The following is a 15137-nucleotide window of genomic DNA, read 5'->3' as shown; positions in this document are numbered from 1 at the left end:
ACAAATAACAAGCCCACAGCTAACTTCACGCTCAACAGTAAAAAACTCAAAGCTTTTCCTCTAAGATCAGGAACAAGACAAGGATGCCCACTCTTGCCACTTTTATTCAACATAGTATTAGAAGTACTAGCCAGATCAATTAGGCAAGAAAAAAAAATTAAAGGCATCTGAATTGGAAAGGAAGAAGTAAAACTGTCATTCTTTGCAGATGACATGATATTACACATAGAAAATCCTAAAGACTTGATTAAAACTGTTAGAACTAGTAAATGAACTCAGTAAACTTGTAGGATACAAAATCAATACATCAAAATCTGTTGCATTGCTATACACTAATAGGGAACTATGAGAAAGAGAAATTAAGAAAACAATCTCATTTACAACTGCATCAAAAAGAATTAAAATACCTAGGAATAAATATAACTAAGCAGGTGAGAGACCTGTATATGGAGAACTAGAAGATATTAATGAAAGAAACTGAAGACGACACAAATAAATGGAAAGATATTGTGTGCTCATGGATTGGAAGAATCAATACTGTTAAAATGTGAGACTATCTAAAGCAATTCACAAATTCAACACAATGACACTTTTCACAGAAATAGAATAGATAATCCTAAAATTTATATGAAACCACAAAAGACCTTGAATAGCCAAAGCAATCTTGAGAAAGAAAAACAAAGCTGGAGGCATCACACTCCCTGATTTCAAACTATTTTACAAAGCTACAGTAATTAAAACAGTAAGGTATTGGTATAAAAACAGACACATAGATCCATGGAACAGAATAGAGAACCCAGAAATAAGCCCACACATATATGGTCAATTAATTTATGACAAAGGAGCCAAAAACATGCAATGGGAAAAAGATAGTCTCTTCAATAAATGATGTTGGGAAAACAGGACAGACACACATGCAAAAGAACAAAATTCTACTGCTATCTTGTACCATATACAAAAATTAACTCAAAATGGATTAAAGACTCGAACATAAGACCTGAAACCATAAAACTCCTAGAAGAAAACATTAGCAGTAAGCTCCCTGACATAGGTCTTGGCAATGACTTTTTGAATCTGACACCAAAAGCAAAAGCAACAACTGTAAAAATAAACAAGCAAGACTATATCACAGAAAAAAGCTTCTGTATAGCTAAGGAAACTATCAACAAAATAAAAAGACAACCTATTAAGTGGGATAAAATATTTGCAAATCATTTATCTGATAAGGGGCTAATATCCAAAACATATAAAGAACTCATACAACTCAACAGGAAAAAAAATAATCCAATTAAAAAATGGGCAGAAGATCTGAAGAGACATTTTTCCAAAGATGGCATACAGATGGCCAACAGTACATAAAAAGATGCTCAACATCATTCATCATCAGGGAAATGCAAATCAAAACCACAATAAGATATCACCTCATACCTCTTAAAATGGCTCTTATCAAAAAGACAAGAAATAACAAGTGTTAGAGACGATGTGAAGAAAAGGGAACGCTTGTGCACTGTTTGTAGGAATGTAAATTGGTGCAGCCACTTTGGAAAACAGTACGGAGGTTCCTCAACATAGAACTACCATATGATCCAGCAATTCCAATTCTGGGTATTTATCTGAAGAAAACAAAAACACTAATTCAAAAAGATACATGCACCCCATGTTCATTGCAGCATTATTTGCAATAGCCAAGATATGGAAACAACTTAAGTGTCCACTGATGAATTAACAGATAAAGAAATTAGGGTATACATATACAATGGAATGTTCTTCAGCCATAAAAAAGAATGAAATCTTGCCATTTGTGACAACATGGATGGGCCTTGAGGGCATTATGCTACGTGAAGTAAGTCAGAAAGAAAAAGACAAATATCATAAGATCTCTCTTATATGTGGAATGTAAAAAAAAAACCTAAGCTTATAGATACAGAGAACAGATTGCCAGAGGAGCGGCGTAGAGGGTGGGAGAAATGGGTGAAGGGGGTCAAAGGGTAAAAATTAAAAAAAAACTCAACACATCTAGTCTTAATCATTCTCTTTGACCTTACCTGCCTGCATTCTTGTTTGATAAATGGCTATTTGATCATTTCAATACTTCAGACCAGACAGCCAGGTGTCATCTTTGAAAACTTTGCATACCCTCATACCCTATATCAAATCAATTACCACATCCTGTCAATTTTACCTCCAAAGTAAGCCACTAATTTATCTTCCTCTTCGGTCTCCACTGCCACCACACCTTAGTTTTAAGCAATAGCATCTCTTACCCAGAAAGCAACAACCTCCAATTGGTTTATCCAGTTTCCCTCAATGCCCCTCTAATCTCTTCCCTCATTGTACCTAGAATACTCTTTTAAAATTGTAAACCATATTATGATACTTAGAGTAGGCAGAAAAATGTCCCCCAAAGATGTGCAGATCCTAATTCTCATAACCTGTGAATGTTACCAAGGGCTTTGAGAAGAGGAGACTATCTGGGATTATCCAGGTGGGCCCAATCTAACCTCAACAGTCTGTAGAAGCAGAAAACCTTTCCAGGCTGTGCTCAGAGGAAGATGTGACTACAGAAGAATATTCTGAGAGATGCACTATTCCTGGTTTTAAAGATGGAGGAAGAAAGAGAAAGGCCAGGAGCCAAAGAATGTGGGTGGCCTCTAGAAGCTGGAAAAGGCAAGGAAAATGGATTCTACTCAAGAGCCTCCAGAAAGGAATGCAGCTTTGACGATGTCTTGATTTTAGCCTGGTGAAATCCATGCTAGACTTCTGATTTACAGAACTGTCAGATAATGAATTTGTGTTGTTTTAGGACAATAAGTCTGTGGTAATTTGTTATGGCAGCAGTAGAACACTAACACAATGCTCATTTGCTTGGTTTAAAAACCATATCCTTAATATAGTTTACAGACCCTACATGATTTGGTTCCTGCCTACCTATCTAAACTCACAGAATGATTCTCTTTCTCTTGATTCTTATGTTTTACCTACCTATGTTCCCAAACTATGCCAAGGAATTTCTCTGAACATGTGGCTGCCTTTTCAGGAATGTGCTTCCACTGTCCCCATTCTTTCTCCTAAACTAAGTGAATTTATCCTTTGGTTCCCAGCTTAAATGTCACTTCTATGAGAGGCCTTTCCCAACCCCCAAATTAAATTAGGTTTCTTCTTTTGTACTTTCTCACAATCCGTAATTTTATTTCTTAGGCTGCAACATAACTTCCAATTATATATTTAAGTGTGTGGTTTCCAAAAGTGTATCTTCCTCACTCGAATGTTAGCTGTATAAGTATAGGGACTTTCTGCTTACTATTATATATCCCTAGTACAGGAAACCATTCATTTATTCAGCAAATATATAATGAAGAAATCATAAAGTAAGTTGAAAGAAAGGTTAAATTATAAGATGAAAGAAAGAAAAAAGAGGAAAGGGGGACTTTTGTTGGTACCTTTACTGATACTGAAAACAGACGTTTATCTTAAAGAGTTGAAATTTTTAAAAGATATTTGCTAGGAATAACTGGGCATGATTTTCACCTGTAAATAACTGAAATAGGTAATATATTCAACATCAGTAGCCAAAAAGAATTCTATAAATATTTTATTGATGACAGTGTTTCAGAGTATTTGTAAAATAAATTATAATGTATCCACCTAATGGATTACAACGGATCCATAAAAAATAATTCCAAAAGGAAGAGAAAACAACAAATTTACAATATTGAAAACCTTAGTGTTGATTATATGAAGGTAACAATTTGTTTAAAAAGTATTAACTTTATTTCTAAGTATACAATATATAAAAACTGAGTGGTAAAAATATTTGTATATAAATTATTGTCATATCCTTATTGTTTCCTTAAGATACAATTCTAAAAGTGAAATTACTAGATCAAGGGTTATGGATATTTTTATGCTATCCATACTTAAAAATTTACATACTTTATTATGTAAAGTGCACATTTCACCCTTCAAAATTTTGGCCAATTTGCAAATTATGGTACATTTTTGTTTCAATACAAATTTATTTGATTATTAGCTTTAAATAAATTTTCCTTATTTGTACTGTACATTGTCTTTCTTTTGCTAGCTGTTTAGTATTTCCGAAATTTTTCCATTTCTGTGGTATATTCTTTTAATTGATCTGTAAGAGCTCTTTATTCATTAAGGCTATTAACTTTTATCACATAAGTGTAAATTTTTTCCTGTTTGCATTTCTCTTTTAATTTTGTTAATGTTTAGACATGTAGATGCATAAAACTTTCATTTAGCCACATCTTTTTCGTTACAACTTCAGCCTTTGATTTTATGATTTACAACACCATTTCTTATATAACAGTAGTCTTAATTTTCTTGAATTATGTTAATTTTCATTTTTACCTTTATATTTTAATACATAGGGAATTTATTCGGCATAATGTATGAAATAAGAACACAAATTAATTTTTCCCAAATGGTTGCCTCATTTGGTAATCGCAATACCATTTGCAAAATGATACTTTCCCTTTCATTTGATTAGAAAAGTTTTATTTATAATATATAAAGTGCTCATACAAATTTCAATCCATTTATACACTGTTTATGCCATATGTCTATTCTTGTACTGGTAGCACATTAATTTTTTTATTTTCTGTGTAAATTCTTCTCCCTGAAAATTGTTCAAGGAAAACTAATATAACAAATTTATTTATAAGTTCACCTAAATATTAACTTTCTTCTGATTAAACCTAAAGTGAAATAATTAACATAAAGCTTCTACAGCTTCTAGGACAAGTTATAAATAAAAGATTCTTGTCTCTTTCTTCAGCATGTTTATTAATGAAATACATTTTATGGCTACCATCAATACTCGACTTTCTAGAAAACTGCTTAGCTTTCTCATTGGCTTACACAGTTACTTAATATTTACTGTATTTGCTTCCAAGTGCCACACTAGGTCTCAGGGACTACCCTAATGAAGTACACATTCTAATAAACAAACAATTAAATTGTATAAGTGCAAGAAGGGAAATAAAGAGTATGCTATAATAGAGAATAGGGTGGTCAAGGTGGGGAAGCTACTTAGCTACAGTAGTCAGAGAAGGCCTCTGTGAGGAGGTGACCTTTAAGCAGATACCTGAAGGACGAGTATGCACCAGTCATGCAAAAAAAATAGGAAAAAGAACCAAAAACCAAGAACAAAACACAAAGATCATGAGGCAGAAAAGTGCTTGGCATGCTTAAAGGACTAAAAGGTAATTTGATTGTAGCATAGTGAGCAAATGGAAAAGTAACATGAGATAGAGTTGGAAAGGTGTTCAGCAGTCAGATTATCCAGGGCCCATGTGCTATTTTACTTTTAATGCTATTAGAAAATCTTAGGTCAAAAAGGGACACAATCTCATTTGCATTTTAAAACAAATCCAGAAAAATTGTAAAAAATAAAATAAAGGTCAGTAAGAGAAGAGGTGAGGAAATTACTACGGAGGCAATCATAGTAATTCAGGTAAATTAGAACTACAGTAGTCTTGCTACTGTAAGTTAAGTCATTATAACTTTATCCCCACAATCAAAGGAAGCCTTTAGAAATTTTTAGAAAGAAAAATTACGTTTTATATTTGTTATATATTAAATGTAACTCATTTCATTATATTATTTTATTATATTATATACTGTTATTTAAAAAATTGTCATCAGTAACAGACTAAATGACTAGACGCAAGAAGTCTAATGAAGAAACTCCAAGAAGGAAAAAGACTTTGAAGTAAGGAGACTATCAAAGATTAAAAAGAAGAGAGAGGTCAGAGTGCTAGTTTAGAATTTTTAAAAAGGATCAATAATGAGCTGAAAGCAGAGAATGAAGGGTGAAGGAGTTGAAGAGTAGTCCAGATCAATGCCTCTCAAACTATCTGTGAAAATTCACCTTTTCTTTTCAATCTATCATTGAATGACATTTTTGGAAAATAAATTAAAAATAAAGTATTGAAAAAGAAATTTTTAATAGTACACAAAATATAGGCACAAATGTTTTTATTATTTGATTCCATAGACATGAAATTAAATTTCAATAAATATAATCAAAACACAGATAACACTGGGAAAAATAAACAATTATAAACAACTGTCCATGTTGTTCACTGAAAGTGTGTGTAGAGGTGATCAATATAGACAAATGTTATTATACTTGTAACTTTTTTTCACTACACATTATAATCAAACAAAAAGATTTAAGCAAACAGTGATTCCCCAAAGAAATGCCTATATAAGCGTTTTGAACAAACATTGGGAATATGAATACTTAAATTTTATAATGTGACAATGAGCTTTTTGCTTGCTAAGTTATCTAATCCAAGTTGAACTGGCAATAATGCTACTCACAGGAATAACATATAGCTAACCTGTTTTTGTTTTACTTCAATAACATGCAGAGTGGAGAAAGCAGTGTCATAGAGGTGGGTTGATGGAATGAAAACTCAGAAGGTTCAGAATATTCACTTTAAACTTTTGCCCAAAATGAAAACAGAAATGCTGTATCTTTGAAATATACCCTCAATGATCATCAATATCCAGTTCCAGTAATTTATCCTGTATAGTTATAATCAAATATAAATCATTTCAATGAAATTATTGAAAATTATTTCAATTCTTTCAATGAAAGAAATGGATTCCAATTCCATGAATTTCTTCTAATAGAAAATAAAACACAAAGCATTCTACCAAATACATAAGACGACAGGAAATAGCTTTTTAAGGGTGAACAAAATCAAGATCATTCTTAAAGATCAAGACACTTCATTGATTATTATTAAATACTCATTATTATTAAATTATGAAACGTGTCATAGGAACTGTGTACTTTGAAGATTCTAACTTTTACTTTTGTCCTTTGATCTTTTCTGCCACTAAAAAACCACACAGCAATCTTCCCCATTTTGGAAGTACTTAGTTCATTAAAAATACTTTACATGTCTGACAAAGAACCCAGTCCTTTCAGTCTTTAAAGTGGAATCAAACTGGTTTCTCATCTTGTAAAAACATTAACAATTGACTGTAGTTCTGACATCATCAACAGAACTTTTCCTTTCAATAACCAGCGCATCACAGCATGCGAGAACAGTCACTTACAACCAGCTTCCATATTATCACATACTAAAGAGAATAAGAGCAAATTTACCACATCAGCCTTAAAGTAATTCAAAATTTTATTATACCACTAAGACCACTGTGCAGTTCAGTTACAATTGTTTTCACAACAAAACTTTCTTGATAAAGAAAGCAGTACATTGATCTTCTGATGCAGGCGTCTTAATCTCCAGAATATTTTCCAGTCACTATAGCTAAGCCTTTGGAATATACTTCTACACAAAAAAGACTCCAAATGACATTTAATCTAAGCTAAAATAATCCGTCTTAGTTTATGCAGTTTAGAGACAATGTTTTTGTGAGCAATAACGCTGAAAAGAAAGGATTTCTTCTTCATTTCATCAGGATGCTCAAATGTTGCACATTTATTAAAAATATCTGTGCATTCATCAAGTTGTAACAAAAACACTTTGCTGCTTTGTTCTATAAGTTGGTCTTCCATACCATTAGCCGATGTATGGAGTATCTTGAACTATGGTATCATCTGGAACTCAGAGTTCTCTCCAAACTCATTCCAGTTATTGGCAGAATTCAGTTCCTTGTTGTAAGCTAAAGTTCCCCACTTTCTTGCTGACTGTCCACTGGGTAGTGCTCTCAGCTCCTACAATGTTATCTCAGGTCTTTGTCCCACGGTCATCTCCACTTCAGCAACGAAGAACTAACTTCATGTCAAATCCCTCTCACACTTTGAGTCTCTCTGACTTCCTGTTCGGCAACCAGCCACAGACAACTCTGCCTTTACAGGGCTCATGTGATTAGCTTAGGGCCACCTGGATAATCATCTTTTCTGAAAAGCAATTGTGCTATATAACATAACATAGTCATAGAAGTCAAATCTATCATATTCACTATCTCAGGAATTATGCAGGGTGTGTACACAGAAAAATCTTGGGGGGGGGGTGCAGAATTCAGCCTACCACAATCCTTTGTTCTGCAGGGATTAATCTCATGTTAATCTTACCCAGAGACATCTCTGGGTAAGAAAAAATATTTTATTTTTCATATCTAAAACTTCTAATTGGTTCTTCTTAAAAAAAAATCTTCCATTTTTCTCCTCATAGCGTTTACTTTTTCTTTTAGATTGACAAACATCTTGAAGATAGTTCTAATAGCCGTTTGAATGTCCTTATCTGATAATTCCACTGTCCTTGTCCTTTCTGAATCTGTTTCTATTGAGTGATTTTTTTCTCCTGCTTATGCATCACATTCTTCTGCTTGTTTGCATGTTTTCTTTAAATTGGATGTTTAACATTGGATTTTACATTGTTTGATGAAGAATTTTTTGTATTCCTTTAAAGAGAGTTGGAACTTTGTTTTGACAGAAAGTTAAGTAAGTTATGGGTCAGTTTGATGCTTTGATGTTAAGCATTATTCTTATGAGTCTCGAGCAGCCTTCATTTCAGGGCTACTTTAGTCCCACTACTAAAGCGCGGATCTTCTGCAATCTCTAGTGATGCCACCACTGCGCACATTATTACACATACAATTAGGTATCCTTAATTTGCAGATGATACTTGAAGGAATGCAATGGAATATACATATAAAAGCGATATTTTGCTCTCAGTATCCAAGTATAAATACAACAGATCATATCTCCATGAAACCTGAGGTATATACTTGTTTATGAAGATTATACTATGGATATTTATTGTATAACAATTGATGAAATAAGAATACCCAAACAGGGCAGGAGATGAGGTCAATATTACCTTTGTAAAATGAGTGGGCAAAGCTCTGCTCAGGAATTAACTTGGCAAGGAATCCATGGTTCAAACTTGGATGAGGGATAGATGGTATGACCACAACTGTGGAGAAAATCATGGAATCAAATTTGAGCCAGCATGTAACAACCTGCAACATGGTCCACTGAAGATCCATGACAATTCTATATTACTGCAACATGCAAACAGTACTAGCAATAAAGACTGCATCTCTGGAGGAAGGAAAGAGATTATGTATTAAGAGGAAGGAAATAATATACGTAAGTAGAGTAATTCTAGCAACATACATAGAGACATACAAACAAACAAGAAAATCAAAACTGGAAGGTTCAGTAAAATATTGCTATTTTATACATATATGACTGATATGAATGCATTAAAAACAAAAACACAGTCTTAGTATTTTAAATGTCAAAAGACAAACTGGAATGATAGGATAATGTTTAAGTTGAAGAATAAAGTTAAAAGTAAAAGCATACTACACTGAAATAATATCAAGTTTATGTGTTCAAAGTAAACATAGCATGCAATAGCAAAGCATTATAGCTAAAACATAATCCATATTTCCACAACAGCAATGAAAGGTAAATGAGATATGATACACTCGTGGAAAACAAGATGCAGAGATTTGACCACTAATTTTTATTCACTTTTTAAAATATCCATTTTATTTATTTATCATATGTATTTATTTAGGAAAGACCATTTCAAGTACAAATTAATCCAGTGGCACATGAAATAACCACTGAGCTACCAAGGTTACATTGCAAACAACAGAAAAACAACCTTGATATAAACACCTGGCAGGAAATGCAATTGAAAGAAGGCACCCTGTGATATTAAAATATTAGTTGCCAGAAAACGTGCTTATCATTTTCAAGCAGAGTAGGCAAAACTGATAATGCAAGAACTCGTACAACATGAGAATCTTCTGTAGATAAGAAAGACAATATGACTCAAGACGGTGCATTGTTGTCCACAAGTTTTTGAGATTAGTTGAAGCAACTTTGGTATAAAGTTTAAAATGTATGTTTGATTACTATGAATCTCTGATAGAATATTTAGATGCTGAAATAACAATACACGGCAAAAGGAAGAAAGGAAGGAAGAAAGAGGAATGTTATGAACTTGGTTATAAATATTTATATTTAGGCTTATTCTTGGTCTTGAACTACTTTATAAAGATCTCCTACTTCCACGTTTATAAAGGTTAAATGTAATACATTTAAAACATATGAGTTATTTGCATGTTAAATAGCAGTATAAAGGATTTGTATTAATAAATGGAAAACATTAAAACCAAAATTGTACTGATAAAATGAGAATATAGCAACTATCATGGAAATATCATTCATACATTTTTGTGGAATTAAAGAATATTAAGTTGGCATTTGTATACCACCTACTTATAATTATTTGAGGTGACAATGAATAGGATCAGTTTAAATCTCGATGAAAAATGAAATAAAAAGGGGATAAATGATGATGAAATTCAAATAATTTTAAAAAATATTAAGTACCTGTACTTGTTGGCGAATTTATTTCTTGTCTGATGTTTCTACCTGGTTGGCTTCCAGTTCTTGCAGTCTCTCGCTGGGGTTCTAATATGTCACGATACTTGGAAACCATCAGAACCGAAATGAAGTAAACAACAGCTAGAGCTAAGAACTGTGCCTGTTTGCTATCATCCTGTGTAAAACGAAAAAGCAGTTTTGATACTCAAAATTTTTAAAGTGTAGCTTCTTAGCATCCAAGAAACTATTCCTATTTCTTTTTCTTTATGGAGGCAAAATATGACATTTAATTTTTATTAAAACTTGATAAGTATATATTGTTACTTAATGAGTATCATTTAAGTATAAATACAGAACTCCAGGAATATATCACCTGAGTTACAGGTTGAAATGTAATTTTAAAAATTGAGAGTGTTAAAATTTTACTGAGTATGTCACAAAATTTTATTCTTTGTCTTCTTCACCATTATTATCCATTACTTCCCTAACAACACAATATGTATACTTACAAAATATGTAGAAGGCAAAAAGTTGAAAAGAAAAATTTAATGTTTGGATAAAAAATCAAGAGTTTCAAATGTTATAACTGAAAAACATTAATAGAATAAAATTACAATTGGAATACACATACAATTCTAACATATTACTACTTGAGCAGGAGACTATATGAGTACAAAACAGAGGAGATAACAGACAACAGGGGAGCATAGAACATAAATTTTATTGCTCAATATGAGCCAGAAGTGTGACATGGCAGCTTAAGAAAAAGTTAATGCAATCTTTCACTGCATTAAGAGATACGAAGTAGTAACAGTCCCACTCTTCTGCCCTGGAAAAATGACTTCTAAAACACTGCCAATATTTGAGGGTCCTAATTTCAAAAGCTCAGTGACAAAATGGAGTTTTCCTAGAAGAGAGCAGCAAAGTGGTAAAAGGTCTGAAAAAGACTGGCCAAACCAGGATATAGAAAGAATAGTTTCAAATAAGCAGACTGCAGTCTAGCAGAGAAGATAACTTTATAATATGTATGCTTTATAAAATATAAAGAGTTGCATATAACCTTGAGAGCTCTATCCAAAAAGCCTAGATAAACATCTTACAGGAAAAAATTGTTAGTAAGGCAAATTTATATGACCTCTAATACCACTTCCAAATTAGACTATGCCTACCAAATGTAAATAGTTATAAAGCCTTTTTTCTAAGCTAGGTAAAAGTAATACTTCAAACCAAAACTGCAAATTATTACTGTGGCCCATAGATAACAGTAATAGGAAAAAAAATTAGTATGATGGAGGGTCCAGAACCATGACATAATGGTTAAGTTTGTCATGCTCTGTTTTGGCAGCCTGGGTTTGTGAGTTCAGATCCCAGGCACAGGCCTATATCACTTGTCAGCCATGCTGTGGCAGGGACCCGCATACAAAGTGGAGGAAGACTGGCACAGATGTTACCTCAGGGCTAATCTTCCTCAAGCAAAAAAAAGAGGAAGATTGGCAACAGATGTTAGCTCAGAGCTAATCTTCCTCAGCAAAAAAAAAGTATGATAAAAATAAGGAAAACAAATATGCATTGAAGTCTAGAAACTCCACTAGCAGGTACTTTGTATTTATTACTTCATTTAGGCACAATGTGAACAAGATGCAGAATTTATGTTCATTTGTCAAAAAAGAAAGCAAATGAGAAATATCTACTGATGAAACAGAACCAGTACAGCTAATGGAGAAAATGACCAAAATAGATTAAATTTGTTCTGAAATATTTTGAATTCAGTGCATCATACTCTGTGGGTGACAGACAGCTTTTCTAGAGATATAGTTTCTTATGAAATATTTGAAATGCATACTCCTTGCATTACAATGCTGATAAAATATATAGAGAAGAGCTAAAATCAAATGCCTACACAGTTATTATAGAGGCAAATAAAGCGCAATCACACTAACAAAAGATACTGATCAAGAATGAATTCAAACACAGCTCAAGCTGTGACAGTCCATAATATCCCACAACACTTTTATTTCTACCACTGGAAATTCAGTACTAGGCAATCAGAAGCATTCAGCAAATCTGTGTGGAATAAGTGAATGTCAACTAAAAAATTTTAGAGCTGCAAATAATAGATACTGTGAACTGCTGTGCTGGCCATGCTGAAATCTCCCTTATGCATGGCATGACAACAGTTGCCTTTTCTTTTCAAATCCAGACTTACAAACTAATTGTGCTACTTATTCCCAGTTTTGTCTTTGAAAATGAACCACAATATACATAGAGGCTGAACATCTGGAGAACAACTACATTTTTATACAAATTACTTGACTTGCCTAGGTATTTTATTATTATGAAGACATGAACTCTATTACGTTCTCCCACCTGTATAAGAAATGAGTCTCTCCACTATTCAATCTTGAAACAATAATACAATTAATTAACCTGAAATTCTTGAAAAATGCTTCAACCAGGATGTTGAAAAATTTCCAGTTCAATTTTTTAAAATTAAAATTACTTCAGTTTATATAATTCTGGAGACAGGTGACCTAGTAAAATCTAGGCTCTAGAGAAAGAAAGAAGGAAAATAATTTTCCTTTCAAATTTTGGCTTACTGGAAAACAAAGTTTTTTTGTTTTTCTTTTTAAGTTGTATTTTTTCTTACCACATAGAAAATTGTGCCATGTAACTCTTTTAACTGGATTTAAACAGTTCATGTGAGTTTAAATCTTCATCATAGAAAACAAATGAGAACAAGAAGAGGAATTTATTCTTCGATGTTTACTCAAATTTTTTTCCAGCTATGACAGTTAGTACGCACTTTCAGTGCCAACAAAATTCAGAAATCCTTGAAAACCATGAAAATCCTTAATTTCTAAATTTAAGTGTGTGTGTGTGTGCATGCGTGTGTGTAGTCTTACTATCAAAATTACATACTGAGAAAAGTAAAACAGGTGAGAAGGACTGGAGGAAAAAAGAACAGGTTTCCATCGTCAGGTTACATTTATCAGTTATTTGATCTGTAGGTATGTGTGTGTGCATATATGTACACACACATAAACATATTTACTTCATATTATGTATATAATCTATGTACACTTCTACTTTTCTTTAAAAACCAAATTTTTTATCCTATTTTTTAAAAATTAAGTCAACTAAAAATGACTATTGGTTCATAAACATTTCAAGGACCATGTTATCTTCTTGGCATAATTTTTACAATTGAGTCTAAAATATATCAATTATAAAAACACTTCCAATTTCAGAGATTATTTTTTAAAAAATGTGTCTTAGAATCTATGAAACATGGTGATGAAAAAAGAATGCTTTGGAAAGATCTACCTTGGAATTCTGACTGTACCTCATACCAACTTTGTGATTTTAATGTTTCTGAGTCTTAACCTTCTCTTAAACCTTAACTGGAAGCTTAGGATAATATATTTTAAGTGTCTGATACACAGTATAAACTGCATGAACACAAGTTATGTTACCGTGATGAGGGTTCGAACGTACACCTGGGAACACTTAATTCCCTTCCTTCAGGAAGAAAGCTAAGCGCCACTGCTGGGTTATCCGACATCTTTGAAAAACGTCTATGAACCTTAGAAAAATTATCATAATCTACCACAATAAGCTAGTGCAGAATTTACTAACAATTTAAACACAATGTCACACTTAAAATAAAGCCCTTCTATGTTAGGTCTGAGTGTGCCTCGTGGAGACGAAGACATGCTAATGTTTTAATCATTCTTCATTTAAACAAACATTCCTTCTAAAACACATTTTCTCAGGATGAATAATTCCCATTTCTAAATGGTTAAACTCTGAGTAAGTCATTTCGTTTTTGAAGTCTAGATTAGAGTCCAGATTATGGTGAGATTCTTACATCATGGTTTTTATACTGTCGTGTGTTCTATCTCCTATTTTTTGAAAATTCGTTTATTATTTTTTAATTACAAAGGCAATATGGGTTTATTACAGACAATTTGAAAATACAAAAAAGTATAAAAAGATAAAGCACAAAAAGAAACTGTTTACCTAGAGGTAATCATTGGTAGCATTTTTCTATTCTTTTTTTAAATAAAGATGCACATGTGCATGCACATACCCTCGGCATACAAATGTAATATTTGCGTAATATAAGTACTTTTGCACACTGTTTCTTTCCCTTAAAATTTATCATAAGCATTTTTTCCATGCCACTAAATTTCCCTCAAAAATATGACTTTAATGGCTGCATAGTTTCCTATTGAATGAATATACTATGATTTATTAAGCTGAAAATCAACTGTTGGATATTTATAATGTTGCCAATCTTCCTGTAGGCATTTCTGATGAGCATTTGAGATTAAACAACTTCTGAGTAGAACCACTGGGCCATAGGGCATCAATATTTGTAAGAGTTTTAACACATATTGGTAAAGAGATATTCAAAAGTTTATCCAATTTATACTCCTATCAGTGATATATGACAGAGTATCTTTCAACGCACCCTTGCAATTATTATTTTTATTAATAATAATAATAACCCTATTGTTATTTTAAAATTTTAGTTTATTTAATAGTAAAAATATCTCATTGTTTTAATTTTCATTCTCCTGACTACTGGTGATACTGACTTTTTTATCATATACTTGTTACATTATTTTTCATATCTTATGTCCACTGCCTATTTTTCTGTTGGTATGTTTGTAATTTTCCTAGTGATTTAAAAGAACTGATATATATTAAAGAGAGTGACAATTTTTCTATCGTATATTCCTACCATGCAGTATTATGCTGTATCACTTAAATACATTTTAACCAT

At 32.4% G+C, this 15137-nt stretch overlaps 1 protein-coding gene across 9 annotated transcripts in view; it reads right to left on the bottom strand.

Moving 5' to 3' along the window:
- The window catches only part of NBEA (neurobeachin), a 680233-nt gene that overhangs the window by 430260 nt on the left and 234836 nt on the right, over positions 1-15137 (bottom strand). For 7 of the 9 annotated variants that reach the window (XM_070520525.1, XM_070520517.1, XM_070520519.1 and 4 more), the window contains 2 exons: positions 10355-10523; positions 8823-8918 (listed from right to left, as the gene is read on the bottom strand). In XM_070520525.1, coding sequence (XP_070376626.1) covers positions 8823-8918; positions 10355-10523 — 265 coding nt within the window. The remainder of the gene's footprint in view (positions 1-8822; positions 8919-10354; positions 10524-15137) is intronic. The other 2 variants (XM_070520521.1, XM_070520522.1) reach the window with 1 other exon arrangement.

Source organism: Equus asinus, chromosome 11 (genome assembly GCF_041296235.1).
Source record: "Equus asinus isolate D_3611 breed Donkey chromosome 11, EquAss-T2T_v2, whole genome shotgun sequence".
In the NCBI taxonomy this organism is placed as follows: domain Eukaryota; kingdom Metazoa; phylum Chordata; class Mammalia; order Perissodactyla; family Equidae; genus Equus; species Equus asinus.
This window is presented reverse-complemented; position numbering and strand designations above follow the sequence as displayed.